Source organism: Rhinatrema bivittatum, chromosome 3 (assembly GCF_901001135.1).
Source record: "Rhinatrema bivittatum chromosome 3, aRhiBiv1.1, whole genome shotgun sequence".
Taxonomy (NCBI): Eukaryota; Metazoa; Chordata; class Amphibia; order Gymnophiona; family Rhinatrematidae; genus Rhinatrema; species Rhinatrema bivittatum.
This window is the reverse complement of record NC_042617.1, coordinates 417,320,411-417,337,959: the sequence shown is the minus strand read 5'-3', so window position 1 is coordinate 417,337,959 and position 17,549 is coordinate 417,320,411. Positions and strand designations below refer to the sequence as shown.

The window sequence follows — 17,549 nt, the reverse complement described above, 5'->3', positions numbered from 1 at the left end:
ATAGTTTAACTCATGTAGGTACTGGTATTGGGAGAGAGGGGAGTGAGTTGCATCTTTACAAAGATATCCTATCCTTAAACCGGGCTTGACAAATTTTGAGGGCGCCAGGTCACTATTACGACCAGAAATTTAATCATAGCACTTGGGATTTATGCCTTGATGCAAGAAGAGCTCTGCCAAGGGAACAACTGTTTCCTTTTGCCTACATCACGAAGCTCTGAAAGAGTTTGAGCCACACAATGTCTAAACTCCTGAATTGGTTCAGGCACTGCACAGCTCAAACTCACTGAGAGCTGTGCAAACAAAAGGGAACAGTTTTTGCAGCAGCCAGAAAGTGAGAGCCAGGAAAGGGTTGACTTGCTGGCATCGGAGGGTGCTGCTGGGGACGGGAGAGGGGTGTAATTGACTGCTTGGTGCGGAAGGGGAGGAGGATGGCTTGCTAAAGCGTGACTTTGAGGAGGGAGATGGCTGGCCAGATGATAGGGTGACTGGCTGGCTGGCTTGGAGAAAGTGGATGGCTGGCTGAGTGTCTGGGTGAGGGGGTTATTATGGGGTAGGGGTGGGGTTGAGACTTAGGACAAAGTGGGGGGTAAGAGAGAGAAGACAGCTGATGGTGATAAAAGAAGTGAGAAGAGGGAGACTGGTGGGAACCTGCATTAGATTGAAATTAAGGGCCTGATTTACTAAACTTTTTTTCCCCATAGACACAGAATAGGAAAATAGCTTTAGTAAATCAGGTCCAGTAAACCTCTGAGGAAGATCTCCCCAGCTGCTGCCTCCTACCTTTATGGTCTGGCTCTTAGGTCCAGAGAACACTTCTGAAGGTCTCTTTTTTTGGTATGAAATGATATTAATGGGAATACAAAATATTTTGCCCTCTGCGTGCTTATCATTGAATAAAGCTTATCTTCATTATTCAAGGACTTATTTTTAGAAGAGCATTTGTACAATTAGGAACCTTTGTTTTAAGTATCTATTGTATTTCTCCTGGGAATTTATCAGTGTTTATTCTAACAAAAACAGGAGAAATGGGTGGAAAATGACTTGTTTTTCTAGGTAAATATCTGTAATGACCCATTAGGTTCATTATCAGTAATGCCCTTAGTAACTCCATTTAGCTAAGGAGAGAGAAGGGCAGGCTGGTAATTGGGGAAGGAACAATTAAAGTGCAGCCCCTCCCTTTGAGATGCTGGAATAGTCGTCTCCCTGGTGAGTTAACAAAAGCAGCTCTCTTCTGAGAGTTCTGGGTGCAGTGCACTTTGATTTTGGAAGTTAGAGGAGGTGGTGGCATTTTGCCTCATTTGGATTTTTTAGGTCTACCCTTTGACTTGGGTATCACCTGCCTGCAGTTCCTGGGCAAGGTCTGGGATCTGCCCTCCCAGGCCACTAACTGGCTGGCTTGGTTGTATCCCAGGCTATATTTGGGACTTTTGATATTTTCTTTATAAGAAGACTGTGAGACTTGTAGGTTTGCTTGGGCTGAGGGAACGGAGAACCCTCTCGCTGGGGGGACCCAGGGTAGGGAAGAACTGCCCTGCTGTGACCTTTCAAGGAAGCAGAGGAGTAGTGGTGACCTGCTGCAGTGCAGGCATGTAATTTCTGTGTAGGGATCTATAGCAGCCTGGTTTCCTAATAAGAGTTTTTATTGGTGTTCTAGGGCCTGGTGTAATATGTGCAGTGTTGCCTTTTCATAGATAACTTTGTTAGGGTTGTTTTGATATGGGAGGTTTACTGTATTGTAATGGTAATTCCGTTTATTCATGGCTTTCTGAGGGCCAAGCCCACATCCAGCACACATTACAAAAAGTCTAATGCCAACCACATGCATGTGATGGAATCACATGCATGCATGTAAATATAATATGCATGTTGTGATTTTTTTGCCTCAGAAGACTACTCTTGAATGTTCTTTTTCTTGTACAAATTGTTATAAATACATAATTTAATTGTGTGTACATGTAAGGAGTGTGTGTGTGTTGGGGGGGGGGGGGGGGGGAAGGCATGTGTGCAAGGTTATCAGGTTTGCCTAGGGTACCTAATACACTTTCTTATCAGTGGGTTCTGGATGAGGGGGGGCGGGGCTTGTCAATTTTTTAAAATATAGATTGTAGGACGGAGCGGGGCTTTATTTGATAGGCCCGGGACAAGCACTGAATGAATTGGGGGCAGCACAGTAATTTTTTGGACAGGTCAGCAAAAAAACTAGCTCTGGCCCTGTTAGGAGAAGTACTCTGTACTGGAACTTCATTTTGATTAAAACAGCTTATACTGCAGTGTTCTGGGGTCTGCTCCTACATTAAAAATCACTGCACCACAAGAAATGATTACATTACATAAAATGATATTTTGATATGGCACTGGCAATGGAGATTGATTTATTTTTCTCATGACATTTTACCAATGGCCTGATTTGTTAAGGATTTCACCCATTCTTTGGCTTTGGGGAAAAAAAGCTTAGAAAATAAGGCCCAGAGATACACAGCAGTTCCAGCAAACTTCTACAGAATTCTTTAAGGTCTTTCAACTAGCTGCCATTGTGAGGGGTGTATTTTTCTATAGCATTGTAGGAGTGTGTCAGTTTGAGGATAAGAATTGTAGTCAAGTGATACAAAATTCTCATGAGTCCAATATCTTGTTTGGGGTATCAGTTTTGCACTAAATTCATGGCACAGGATTCTGATGTGTCAAACTCGTGAAGTGGGTACTCTGTGACCTTCATGGCAGTAAGTTTATCTTGAAGGATAAAAATGGATTTTCTTCAACTTGTGAAAATCCAAACTCTCCCCTGGGAGTTTGTAGTGAGACTAGCAGCTGGTTTAGTTACATCAGAAGTGCAACATAAGCATACACATGGCATGCTGAGGTAGCCCCTATCATGTGAATACTGTGCAATAATATATTCTGCTTTGTGCTGCAGAATATAGCCAGTCTGCACACTCCTCTTATATAGGAAATCCTCTGCCCCCATTTCAGGTCTTCCACAAAGCCTAAATCTTTTTTTTTTTCTTAGAAAAAGAAACAAATAAGTGGGTCTGGGCACTTTTCCATCAATAGCCGGGGCTGAATTAGTCATTACTTGTAGGTGACATTATCTGGTGGCACTGAACGGACATTTCTTTCTTAGTCATAGAGCTTTTACTCTACTGAGCATGTAGGGGAATTCCTGGCATTGCCTTGTGAGCCCATTCAATCTTTTTTTGTCTGAGTACCATCACAGACATGTGCCTCCTATTTCTCCGAGAACAAGCAGGATGGCAGCCCTCACAAAACTTTGATCTCAAAGATTGTAGAGCTTTCAGTATACTCTACTAGGAATGTGCAACTGTCGTCACCTCCATGCTTCCCAGGCAAAGCCCCTCAGACTTGCTTTTTCCATGGTCATGGTTTGAGCTCTGCTGTCCCTCACATCTACTGCTATGACAGTTCTGGAGCTGCAGAAGCTGGTTTCTTTTTTTGTTTGTTTTTTTTTAGCAGGGTCTGTAAGTTTTTGCTTTCTTTAACTGTAATTTGTGTGTGTTTGGATTTTTTTTTTTTTCACTTTTTCAAAAGGTTCTTTCTCTTGGCCGCAAAGAGGGCCTAGTGCACTGTACAGCCTGGCAGAGGTGTTCCCTTTCCCTTAATAAGTAATTCTGCACCGGCAGCTTGTTTGTGTTGTCCTCTCCTTCAAATTGTCTGAAACTTTGTGTCTGTTGGTGCCCCATGGGACTGGTAGTCTGCAGTCCGTGTGTGGTCAGAGTAGGCCTCAAGCCTAGGGACTTGCCAGAGTTCATATCCATGCAGGAATTCTGTGAAGTTTTGTCCAGCCATTGGGCATTGACTGTGGATCAGACAGCGAAGGAATCCAGAACCGGAATATTTCCATGGGGAGGACTGCTCATCCTCACCATGCTCCTGGGAACTAATCTCCATGGACCCAAATTAACTTTCACCTTTGGTGCCCTTGTTGTCATAGCCTCCCCTCCTGCTTGTCAGCTTGCTCTGTCAGTTTAGTCTCCTTGGAAGAGAGAGTGAGCATGAGCTTGGGTAATCAGTTTTGCTGCTGCACCATTGGTGCCATGCCCAAATTCAGTAGCCTGTGCATGTCTGTGCCAGTGCACTGATGGTCAGACGCTGAAAGAGTAACGTAATACGTATATGCTGTTGAGCGCCATTAAAATGCTGTTGAATGCTGTAGGCATAATGTTGACAAGAGTGCTGTTGGGCACAAAGAGTGCCATTGACGCCTATGGACGAGGCTTTGGAGGCTCTGTGAACACTGCTGACACCATAGGTCACCATCAAGATACCAAGGCCATCGGCACCATGGAGTGCCTGAGGCGCCTTGGACATTATTGTTGCCATTGTTGCTGCAGGCACTGTCTGCACCTTTGATATTGTGGGTGCCTGGGGCACCATACACACCCAGGGGCACCATGCCCACCATCGAACATGGTAAGCGCCATGCAGGGCATCGACAGCATTAAGCACTGTCAGTGTGTGCCAGGGTGTGCCTTGTAATTGGACTGCCAGGACCAAATACACCAATGCAGAGGCTACTGATCACCATCAAGCACTATTTATGGGGTGCACCACAGGCACCTTCCAGTTTTCTTGTGTGTCGGGTGCTATGGAGTGCTGTGTAGCACCAATGACAGCTCATTCGCAGTGCACCACCACAGGTGCTGGCAGCTTTGACACCGATCAGTGCTATGGCATGAAGCATGTCATGGAAGGGGCATGGGCTGCTATGCCAATGCAGAACCAGGGCTGGTGCTGTGAAGTCAGGCACATGTGTACCCCTGACAGGGTGGAGGACTGATGCATGGATGCAAGGCACTGCAGTTATGTATTGAGGTTAAGAGCAGAGGTACCGCTGTTACTCATGACCCCTGTGGCATGTGGTGCCATTGTGTGATGGAAAGCATCACGGGCTTTTGCACTGTAGTCTCTCGTGTACTGGGATGTGTTCGGCTTTTCAGGCAAGAATGCGCTCCTTTTCACTCTGGGGCCACCATTATGGGGTGGATACCAAGGTTGTAATGTTGGGATACCTCCCCCATGGGGAGAGGACAGGCCTTAGGTACCCTCCTATATTGGCTTGTGCTCTGGATTCCCTTCAAGGGGAAGTCTCCAGGGTGCATATAGTCACAGATTTGCTGCTCCAGCAGCTAGGGGGAGGAGCTTGCTGTGTGGAAGCTCTGATTGAGTTGTTTTTTGTGCAGTAATGTGGGCTTCTTGCCCTGATTTCACATCACATTCCGGGCTTTAGCAGGGACTATTATTGTGGGATGTTGTCACTGTTTCTATCCTATGGGTCTCTTTCATGTATAGAACTCAACTTCTTTTCCTTCCTAGAGCCAGGTCAGGCTGACTCAAAAGAAAAAAGAAACAGAGGGAAGGAGAGTAGGCTTTTTTTCTACCAACTACTCAAGTGATGCCTTAGCACTATCAGTTATTCCCCTTTTTCTTGGTTTTGGGCAGCCTGTAGTTTGGGATTCACCCATATGTGAGTACTGCAGTCTTACTTATCATTGGGGAAAGTATTTTCTGATGGACTGCAGAAGTCAATCCTCTGAATTCCCACCCACCTCCCCTGGGAGTTGTTTTCTCCATGTATTAGTTATATCATGGACTAAGGGGCTCTGCCTGGGAGGCAGGCAGATTACTAGAGCTGCACATGCTCATTAGAACATACTGAAAACTCTAGAATATTTGAAATCAAAGTTCCATGCTGGGCTCCATCAGATGACCTCGCCCATATGTGAGGATTGACATCCTGCTGTCCATAGAACACCTGTTACAGGTAAATAACCTCAATTCTCTATTATTCTATAAAAAATGTTCATGCTTTGACTTTTAAAGTTGTATTGCTGCCTCAGCAGCCCCCTAAAGCAGCACTTTTCAGTGAGATTAAAAAAAAAAAAAAAAAAAAAAAAGTGTTTCTACAGGATGTCAGGAAAGAAAAATCAGTCAGTGGATTCAAGGGCTGTGTGTGTTTTTAAAGGAAAATGTCAATCACTGATGGACATGACCTTTGCTGCCATTGGCTGGGATCAGACCACAACCAGACTGTGGATGAATGTACCCTCTGAACCAAAGATCAAGAGGCTGGAAAATGGAGGAACTATGCAAGTCTCAGAAAAGCTGCAATTGGTTCTCCTCCCAAAGTGCAGCCTTGTCTGCCTCACTGGGAATGGAGTTGAGCAGGAGATCCTCCAAAATATCTCCCCTGTCAGCAGAACAGGCTGGATCCTCAGGATTAAGTAACTGACACACATCAAAGAAGAGGCGCCACTCTGCAGAGCTGCCAGAGCAATCAACGTGCAAAAAGCACAGAGTCTTGGGTGCATCGGCGCATTGACACTGTCGACACATAAATCCTTGACGTGTTCAATCAGCAAGCCCCAGAAAGTGAAATGCATCCTCAACACCTTTACCATCAGGGCAGGTAGCTCCATTGTCGACGCATCATGTTGCAGTGTTTCCTGTGCAACTGTAAGCAGGCTTGCAGAGAATTTTGATATGAGCAGAAGGGGATAAAATAGCCCTGACGCCCACTAATTATCAGAGACCTTACTCTAATTAAATTAATGGAACAAGGACTATGCCTGGAGACTACAAGATCTCATTTTTTCTCTGGTACCACTCACATACTAATGTCTTCCAATTCAAATTTCACAGCACCCAGAAGATGTGCAAAATGCCATTCTGGTATTAGAGAGGATGTTCCACTGTCCACGCCAGGTCAAAGGGCACATCAGCCCCTTCACCAGAAAGCAGAGTTGATGAAAGATTTATTTATTTCTGTGGTGGCTAAAGATAAGGAGAGTAGCTTCTAGCCTCTCCTTTCCAGGATATCAGATTTACTCCAAAAAGGAGACCTAGTGTCCCCACAAAATTCTCCCTTTTATCCAGAAGTCCTATCTATCTGTGTCACTGACACTACCTGCGATTTATTATGAACCCTTCCCACTACCAGGACAGAATGCTTCTCTTTGGCCTCTCAGCAGCACCGAGAATCTTCACCAAGTGCCTACCTATAGTATCAGTGCATCTGTGGGGTCGGACCATCCAAGTCTTCTCTTTCTAGAACAACTGGTTTGTGATGGCAAATTCTGAAGAAGGTGTGCTAACCTACCTGCAAAAGATGGTACCACTGCTACAGTCACTAGAATTCCTAGTGAATTTCAAGAATTCGACTGCCTCCCAGAAAATCAAATCCATTGGAGCGTGGATAGACTCTTTACAAGAGAGAGCTTTCCTCCCATCAGACCGGGTGGATATTCCTAGATCCATTTTGTCTAGACAGGCCGTCTACCTTTTGTAGTCATCTCGGCACACTGGGGCCATGAAGAAACGTTATGTCCCGGGCCGAGGCACAAGACACATTTGATGTGGGGATCGGTGATTGACATTGTTCGGGGGTAATTAGGGCATTTTTTAAAGCCAGTTGCCATTTTGAAAGGCCGGACAGCTGTCGACTGCCCTCTGTCACCGAAAAAATTTAGGAACGGTATCGACTGAAAAAATTTTGTTTTAATCACCGATCGAAGAAAACTTTAACCGAGACTGGGAGACCCCAATGAGGGGATTTTTCTGAGGAAAATTACTAGTTTTTCCATTAAGGAAAGTGGTGTGAAAATCACACAAGACTCCTGACCTCGAGGCAAAGTGCAGCGCGGAAAAAAAGAGACTGAAGGGAGACCCCTGTGGCTCGAGGGATCATGGCAACCTGGGCATGTTCAGTGGGCTCAGTGTGCCACTCAAAAGTTTCTAGAAACTGACAGAAAGTTTTCCGTAATAGGGCTCCATCCAGCGACATCACCCATATGTGAGGACTACATCCTGCTGTCTTGGGATAACATCTATTACAGGTAAGCAATTTTGCTTTCGCAGATTAGTTTTAAATGTGGTACTTGCTAACTTCATGGAGTGCCCCTAGTCCTATTATCTGAAAGAGTAAATAACTGATTCACATTTACCCGTTCTAGACCTCTCATGATTTTAAAGACCTCTATCATATCCCTCCTCAGCCATCTCTTCTCCAAGCTGAACAGCCCTAACCTCTTTAGCCTTTCCTCATAGGGGAGCTGTTCCATCCCCTTTATCATTTTAGTCTCCCTTCTCTATACCTTCTCCATTGCAACTAAATCTTTGAGATGCGGAGACCAGAATTGTCCACAGTACTCAAGGTGCGGTCTCACCATGGAGCAATACAGAGGCATTATGACATTTTCTGTTTTATTCAGCATTCCATTTGTAATAATTCCTAACATTCTAGTGTCTGCTAGAAAGCCATCAACTAGAAGAGCCTACTAGTTTAAATGGAGAAGATTTCTCCACATGTTGTCTACACAATACCTTGGATCCATTCACATGTGAACCCAAAGAGTTTCTGAACTATTTTCTCATTCTGTTTGCCTCAGGTCTCAGTACCTTATCAGAGAGTGTGCATCTCTGTGCCATAGCAGCTTATTGTGCTCAAATTGAGGGCAAGTTTATCTCAACTCACCCATTGGCTTCCAAATTCATGAAAGGCTTATGGCATACTAAACCTCCATTTGTAAAACCACCCATTCCCTGGGATTTAAATGTCATTCTTGAATGACTGATGAAGCTGACATATGAACTATTAGATTCAGTTTCTCTCAAATTCCTAATGTGGAAAGTAATATTCCTGGTAGCAGTAACCTCAGCCAAAAGAGTTGTCAAGCTTCAGGCTTAAGTTCATTATCTTCCTTATACACAAATCTTCCACAATGGTGGTGCTCCGCACTTGCCCATAATTTCTACCAAACGTAGTATCAACTTTTCACGTTAATCAAGCCATCGTGTTGCATATGTTTTTCTGGAAGCCATACATACATGAAATCGAAAAGACACTTCATACTTTAGTCTCTGAAATGGTCTTGGCTTACTACAAGAGAAAACCTCAGCCACATTGCTGAGCTTCTCAATTATTAATTTCTTATGATCCCAACAGACTGGGCTTAGCAGTAGCCAAACATACATTGTCCAACTGGCTAAGATGTGTTGCGTATTGCTATGCCCTAGCAGATCTACAAATTACAGACACCACAAAACTCATTGTTAGATCCATGATTGCGTCAGTGGCTCATCTGCAAGCTGTTGCATCAGAGGTGGATCCTTGGGCCGAGGTGGGTTTGACGCAACCCGTAGGTATGGGTCCCCACTGTCGGCAGGTGGAGTGGGCTGATAGGCAGAGGCCGCTGGAGCTTCACCTATGCCAGCCCTTGTTCCTCGCGGGTTGAGCCTTTGGGTGCCAGGGCCGGCAGGACTTAGCTGGGCCTCGAGATAGAATAGCAAGAGAAGTTGGTTCAGCCCAGAGACAGCAAGTGAGGGATGATGTAGCCCTACTCTGGACTGGGTAAGGTTCTGGAAACTCGGGTGCCAATGAAACAAAGGCAGACTGAGGGCGCTTGAGCAAAGGTAGGCCGAAGCCTGATAAGTCCATGTCCAGGGTGTAGGCAGAAGAGGCGTTCATTGGTAGGCTTGAGTCAGGGCCGGCGGCAATCCAGGGGCTGTGGCAAGCGATGCTGAGGTCTGATCACGGAGATAATCTATAGCGGTCAATCGAAGCTGAGATCTGATCACGGAGAAGTCAATAGCGTCAGACAAAGTGAAGATCAGGATCTGGAGATAGGCTGTAGCGTAGTCGGGCGAAGCGGAGGTCAAAGTCCGTGTAATCCGAAGCATAGGCAGGGCAGGAACAAGGAAACAGGAACCAGGAACAACGAGGATCTGGAACGTAGAGTAGGGATGAATCTCTTAGCAGCAACAAGTACTCGACCAGCGAGGAGACCTGTTGCAAAGGCAACGCTATGGAGCGGGGCCTGAGCTTAAATACTATGAAGAGGTTGACGTCATCAAGCGGGGCCGCGGCCAGGTTTCTGCCGCGGTCCCTACATAAGGATCAGCGATGCGTGTGCACCTAGGGAGGGGTGCGGCGCGGGTAGTGGCGTCTCTCCACGGACCACGCGGAGAGGCCCGACGAGCAGTAGCATCATGACCTGGAACACTGGGGCTGTGGCAGAGCCGGAGGCACCGGAGGAGACCCGAGGTCGGAGCTGGCAGCCCACCACCGCTAGTGAGGAGGAACCAGATGCTGGAGTCCTTGTAGAAAGGTGAGGGGGCTGTGCCGTGGGTCTGCCACGGACGGCACACAATAACACAAGCTATGCCTCTCGAAGATGGCTAAAGCTACAACTTGGTCGTCAATATATAAATTTATGTCCCATTATTTTCTAGACAGTATCTCAAGGAGTGGTAGTAAATTCAGACAAGCAGTTTTGCATAACCTGTTCACCCAGTAATCTACTCTTCATGGTGGGGTCTGGGTTGCTTTTCCTGTGAGTGCTCCATTGCAGCCTGCAGTTTGGGACTCTCCACATGTCATGACCAATTCAGACCTGTTTGTCAATAGAGAAAGTAAGTTTGCTTAACATAGCCTGGGTTCTCTGAGACAGCAGGATGAATTAGCTATGTTTTAATACCCGCCTTCCTGGAGAGTTGACTACCATGCTAAAAGCTATGCAGTCAACTAAGGGGCTCATGGAGCAGCACACACTTAGTAGAGCAAAAGCTCTATAAGCTAGAAGAAAAGGATCCGATTGGGGCAGTCAGATGATGTAACACACATGTCATGACTAATTTGTCCAGCTGTCTATGGAGAACCCCCATTTATGGTAAACAAACTTGCTTTTCTGTGACATGAAAATGGTATACATAAAACCAAATTATTTGTCAGCAGTGTAATGTGTGCATTTCTTGAGAAAAACAAGTTTATTTTAAATGATGATCAATGCTTAAAAAGTTTAATACATAAGATGCATGAAGGGCCTGATTTTCAAAAACAAACTTGCTTACTCTTTGCTAGTTCTAACAGATCTTACCTGTGCATCATTTATTTTTTCCTTTACATTAATTTAAATTTGAAATGGATTTCACAATAAGAGTGATGGCAAGCATTTACTGCATGCAGGAATAGGTGCATACGATCATTTATTTAGTATTTCCCTGCTGTCAGAATAAGTACTGTGTTTAGTATCTACATTTGATTTTTCAATTATGACATCTTAAAAATTACACAAATTTAGATTGTTTGAAACTGAGGATTAAAGTTTTTTTTCTTTGAATTTTGTTTTAGGTAATACTTTATGGGGATTTGCCAAAAATCAAAGAAAATGTTATATATTTATCAAATCATCAGTGCACAGGTTTGTATTTTTTTTTCTTTCATCTGTTATGCTTTTAACACAGAGCTAAGCAGTAAAACCTCTGTACTAATTGTCAAGCTAACCAAGACAGCTATCTGAACCAGACTGAAATGTTTAATATATTGTGCTTGGGACAGGCTAATTTTGTGTTATAACAAGACAAAGTGCTGGTTAGATGAGTTACCTACACTCTACTTAAGCTACAACGTTGTAAAATGAAGTCTAGTGATGTGTGCAAGCAGAGCATAAATAGTAATGTTACCCTCACTCCCTGAAATGCTGTAATGCTTCAGTAGTGCTGAATTTGGATTGTGGGTTGGCAATGAGTATCCAGAAAAGGAATATTCATGTAGGCAAGACAGAAGCTCTTCATTCTGGTGGCAATTCAGAATTCATTACATCCTGAGCATTAGGAACCAGATTTAATGAGCAGGCAAAAAAAAAAAGTGCAAAAAGCCTGCAAGCTGGGATCTCCTCAGTGGCAGTACTGCGCAATATCATGCAGATGACCTGGTTTTAATTCCTGGGTTAGGCCTCTGCTCTCCAGACTCCTTGGAGCTGGAGATGCCATTGAGGCAGTGTTCATAGCCTCTGGTAGAGGGAGTCTCAGCCATTGCTCAGTGGCAACACCTGGGTTCTTGAAAGAATCACTTTTTTGTGGCTCCTGACTAAGAACTGGCATGATGACTAAGCAGAGTGAGGAGGGAATATAAAATGGGAAGGGGTGTGTGGGGGGAGACGACCCTGGATAGTTATAAATAAAGGCTCATGATGCCATACCCCAATAGAGTCTAGTTCCAATTACACTGAAAGCCCAAAGAAACAGGAGGAAACTGCCAGTCTCCCCCCCAAAAAAAAATTCCTGAAAGTTTTTTCGTAGTTTTAAAATGATAGATCTTTTTGGCCAAGGCTTTAATTTCTTACAACTTCCAAAAGAGAAAACATTTAGCATTTATAGACTGTACAAGTAGAATCTTGTAGAGAAAGTAATGTGTGAGTTTTGCATGACTTTAAAATGTTATCCTTAAAGACAAGCCTGCAACTGTTTTTACATAAGATTTTGCTTGTGCAGTTTTTTTCTGTCAAACTTTTTCCCTTATAGAAGTTGCAGGAACTAAAGACCTGGTTACTAAGACTTTTTTTTCCATTCTGTGACTTGGGGGATTGGTGGGAGAAACTTAGTAAATCGGGCCCTAAATCCATAGGCAAAAGATGTTCTATTGCAAAATTGAATAAGCAAATTCAATTTGGCTTTTTGAACTCGTTACCTTGTTTTTCACAATCCTTAAATCTGGCCCTATATTGCCAATGTGTATCAGCATATCAGTTCTATGTATAAAAGTTATTGCATTTTACCATTTAACTGGTGGTACAGTTAAATATTGTATGCATTCAGCGGCACAGATGGTTAGACTCATACGGGCTGATACAGTAAGGACGTGTAAGAAACAGTGTGGCAGTGCTGGGCGCCCGCTTGTTTGCCGCGCGCATATTTTGGTTCACGTACCACTCGATTCAGTATTCAAATTAGACGCAAATCCAAGCGACATCCAAAGCGCGTCAATGAAGAGGTAGGCGCTCGCAATCCATTTTACTGTATAGAGCGGTATGCAGCGCCTATACAGTATCCAGGGTGCGCTGGTACCTGTCCTTTGAAATGTCGTCATTACAAATGTCATTTGAAATGTCATTCCACCAGGTAAGTGGATGGTTCTTTTCTACAGACCCCGCTGCCTTGAGCGCCCGGCCGGGCGCTCAAGGCAGCGGTGCCTCCGATCATGGATGCCACGACCTTGGACGTCTGAGGTCGCAGCTTGGATGTCCGGCCGGGCGCTCAAGGCAGCGGACATCCAAGCCGCTGTAGGCACCACTGCAGGCAGCTGTAGGCACCGCTGCCTTGAGCGCCCGACCTCGGACGACCAAGCCGAGGGCTGGCGAGCGAATCCGCTAGTCTCTCTATATTATAAAATTATTAGGGATGCTGGGCGACCACGTCAGCGTGCTCACGCACCACTATACACACAGGCGGGCCTCGCATTTTGAGCATTTCTCAACCGCTGTCCGGTACGAAGCTGACTGAACACCACACTAATGCCAGGGACAGGGTAGGCAGTAAATATTCAGGTTAAAGATGCAGTAAATGAGCTGGTTAACAGGGCGATAATTTGGGCGCACGTTACTGTATTGGAGGGAATAGCTAATCCGATCATTAACATGTCATATACATGCGGCGGGCGGAAAGGGATATGTGTCCTTTTCGGCAAGCGGTAAGGACGCGTAAAAGCTGATACTGAATCGCGGGTACGCCTTACGCGTCCAAAACGTGCGTCCAAAGCGGGTTAAAAACCGGGTAACCACGGCCGTGCTTTACTGTATCAGCCCGATAATGAGCAGAGAGAGGACAGAACAAAGGATAGCATATGATTTTTCTCTTATTGGATTCAGGTCCAAGATTTTAATGATGGCTCAGTCAGACTTGGTGCATAATTATAAAATTTGTATATAGACTTTCCTGAGATCTTTGGACATGTTACACTCTCTAACATTATATTTCCTGGCGTGTAGCCAGATGGACTCAGGACAAATGGGGATAGTATCCGCGTGCTAGCAGTTGGAGATGGATCTGACGTCAGCACGGGGGCGTGTATATATCCCCACAGGAAGCGCAGCTGTTCAGTAATTTCCGTCTCCAAAGCAGTTTGGAGTGCCTGCACGCTGGTTCAGCGTGCTTTCCAAGACTACTTTCATTTTTGTTTTCTTCTCTTCTAGATTCTACTTTACCTTTCTTCAACACCTTTTTGAGCCCCGCGCTCCTCAGGGGCCGTTCTGGCCGTGCCCCCCAGTTGAGCTTCCCGGGGTGACTGCCGTGGTCCCCCGGAGGTGAAAGTCCTCGGTCCCGCCGAGGCCCTCGCTCCCGGCGTGGACGAGGTAGCGGGTGCAGTGCCTCAACCGCGGCGGTGAAAGGTATCGGCCCTTTCCCCTCGCAGCCGGAGACCGCCTGTGATCCTGCCCGGCAGCGCTGAAGATTTGGTAAGGCGTACGTCTCTTCACCCAGGTCTCCACTATCTAGAAGACCGGCGGCGTGGCAAGCCGTGGAGGACGCCATTTGTGGCCTTACTCAGGTATTCCGCGCCTGTAATGGGCGCGGCTTTCTTTCCTCCTTGTTCTTGCTTATTGGCTGCCACTGTGAGTATGTGCCGCATATTGCTGCTGTATGTCTATTGACTGCCATTAGGTGTATCTTGCTACCTGCTTAGTATTGTGCGCCTATTCTGCTCGGCGCCTATTGCGGCCGCACACTGTTGCTATTGTGTGCCTGTTCTACTCAGCGCCTCTTGCTGCCACAGCTTGTTGCTATTGTGCGCCTGTTATTTTCAGCGCCTATTGCTGTCGCATACTATTGCTATTGTGCGCTTGTTTTGCTCAGCGCCTATTGCTGCCGCTTACTATTGCTATTGTGCGCTTGTTTTGCTCAGCGCCTATTGCTGCCGCTTGCCTTTGCTATTGTGCGCTTGCTCTATTCAGCGCCTATTGCTGCCGCATCCTATTGCTATTGTGCGCCTGTTCTAGCCTGCGCCTATTGCTGCCGCATAAGAAGCGCACGCTTGCTATATTTTGCTCATGGATCAGCTCGCAGCCGCAGCTGCGCCGCCGCTTGCCCTAGACGTTTCAGCTCTGGGCCTCTGCTCTGCATGCCACCTTCGTGCCACGCGCGGTACTGACACCGACTCCCTGTGTACCCAATGTGCGGCGGCCGGGGGACCCTCCGGCCAGGACCAATCTCAGCCGCAGTTTTTTGACAGTTCACCTGCGGCTACCCCGGATTTGGGAGGCAGTCTCGACCGCTCAGGAATCCCGGGGGATCTTGTACCCCGGCGTTTTGAGGCTGCTTCCATTTCCTGGGTGGATCTTTTTCAGGGAATTCATGCCTTTGTCCAGATGCAGACGGCTTCGCGTCCTGCCCCTACGGTCCTTGCTGCGCCTGTTCTTCCGGCGGTTGCTGCGGTTCCTGCGGTGGCGGCGTCTACGGCGCATGCTGCGGCTGCCGCCATGATGGCAGCCTCTAGGGATCCTGTTCCTGGACCCTCGCAGCCTTCTCGGGAGCGGGACCTCCCGTTATTGGACAGTCCCGATCACTCGGACCAGGAGGTTTCACCGGACGAGTCCGAACTCCCGGACGAGGGGGACCTCCCCCCGGGGATTGCGCCATATAGGACTATGCGGCGCTTTTTCCCTAAGGAGGACCTCTCGGACCTCGTGTCTCAGTGTCTGGCGGAGTTGGATATCACTGGACCCAGTGCTTCGATTCCTTCTGCGCAGAACCCCCTGCTGGAAGGTCTTCGTCCTACAGCCCGCCATTTTCCTTTCTTGCAGGCAGCTCAGCAACTCATTGATTTGGAATGGGCAGCACCGGCGGCCTCATTTCAAGGGGGCCGGGCCCTGAAAGGCATGTACCCATTGGCACCGGCTCTCCAGGACCTCCTGGCATGCCCTCAGGTGGACGCCTTAATTAGCGCTGTGGTCAAGCGCACTACCATTCCTGTGGAAGGGGGTATGGCCCTCAGGGAGCCCCATGACAGGCGGATGGACGCCATTCTGAAGCAAAATTTTGAGGTGGCAGCTCTTTCTTTGAGGATTGCGGCCTGTTGCACGGTGGTCACTCGTGCCTGCTTGTCTCAGGTCCGGAACAACGCTCCGGCGGCTGACATGGAGCCCGCTCTTTCCTTCCTCACCGATGCCGCATCGGATTTGGTTCGAACCACGGCTAAGGGGATCTCGTCTTCCATGGCCGCCAGGAGACACCTATGGATCCAGCCATGGTCCGCTGATACACCTTCAAAGTCTCGCCTCATCAAATTGCCTTTTCAGGGCTCGTTTCTGTTTGGCAGTGACCTTGATAAGCTAGTCGCTACCTGGGGTGCCTCTCCTGTGCCTCGCCTACCAGAAGACCGGTCCAGGAGGGGACAGCGCTCCGGTCCACGGCCCTCTAGGGGCAGGAGCTCACAGCGATTTGTTCCATATAGAGGGCGCTACCAGACGCCGCGTCCTCCGGCCAGGAATCAGTCCTTTCGGTCCAGGCTGCGCAAACGGGGGAACGGGCCGGGTGGGGGTCCCGGTCGCATCCCACAATGAGAATTTGCCGATTCATCTGGGGGACGAAGCCATAGGGGGCAGGTTGACCCTCTTCTACCCCAGATGGGTCGAGATCACGTCGGACCAGTGGGTCCTTGCAGTTATCCGAGAGGGGTATTATCTGGACTTTCATCATCTTCCTCCGGACAAGTTTGTGGAGTCTTCATGTTCCCCGCTCAAGAAGGCAGCATTGGAGGCCACCCTGACGAGGCTCCTGACCTTGAACGCCATCCTCCCAGTGCCTGCCTGGGAAGTGAATTCTGGACACTATTCCATTTATTTCATAGTACCCAAGAAAGGGGGCACTTTTCGGCCTGTGCTGGACCTCAAATCCCTCAATCGGTACTTACGGGTACCGAGGTTTCGCATGGAAACTCTGCGCTCCGTCAAAGCCGCAGTCCAACCCGGAGAGTTCCTCACGGCATTAGACCTGTCCGAAGCCTATCTTCATATTCCGATACATCCAGATCATCAGCGCTTCCTACGCTTCAAGGTTCTGGACCGCCACTTCCAGTTTCGAGCTCTCCCCTTCGGGTTGGCCACCTCCCCAAGGACATTCACCAAGGTGATCGTGGTTGTGGCGGCGGCACTCAGGCGGGACGGGATCTTGGTCCATCCCTACCTAGACGACTGGTTGATCAGGGCGAAATCCCGAGTGGAGAGCCTGCGGACAACCGACAGGGTGATCGCCCTTCTGGAAAGCTTGGGCTGGGTCTTCAACCTCAGCAAGAACTGCCTACAGCCTTCCCAGTCCATAGAATATCTGGGGGTACGGTTCGACACTCGGGCGGACACGGTCAGTCTTACGACCAAGAGACAGTTGAAACTTCGGCAGCGTATCCAGTATCTGTTGGGAACCAGTCGGCCATTAGCTTGGGATTATCTGCAAGTTCTGGGTCTCATGGCCTCCACTCTGGACGTGGTGCCTTGGGCACGAGCCCATATGAGACCACTACAGCATTCCCTGCTCTCTCGCTGGAGCCCCCATCACCGAGCCTATTCCACGCACCTCCCTCTACCGGTCCATGTTCGGTCCCAGCTGCGGTGGTGGTTGCGGTCCGACCACCTGAGCAGGGGGTCGCGGATGTCCTCGCCCACGTGGATCTTGCTCACCACGGATGCCAGCCTAAGCGGCTGGGGAGCACATTGCGAAGAACTCACCGCGCAAGGGCGCTGGAACAGGGAGGAGTCCACATGGAA

At 47.7% G+C, this 17,549-nt stretch overlaps 1 protein-coding gene across 2 annotated transcripts in view; it reads left to right on the top strand.

The window, feature by feature from the left end:
* The window catches only part of AGPAT5 (1-acylglycerol-3-phosphate O-acyltransferase 5), a 298,136-nt gene that overhangs the window by 41,975 nt on the left and 238,612 nt on the right, over window positions 1-17,549 (top strand). For both annotated transcript variants that reach the window (XM_029595740.1, XM_029595738.1), the window contains exon 2: window positions 11,147-11,216. In XM_029595740.1, the coding sequence (XP_029451600.1) occupies window positions 11,147-11,216 (70 nt within the window). The remainder of the gene's footprint in view (window positions 1-11,146; window positions 11,217-17,549) is intronic.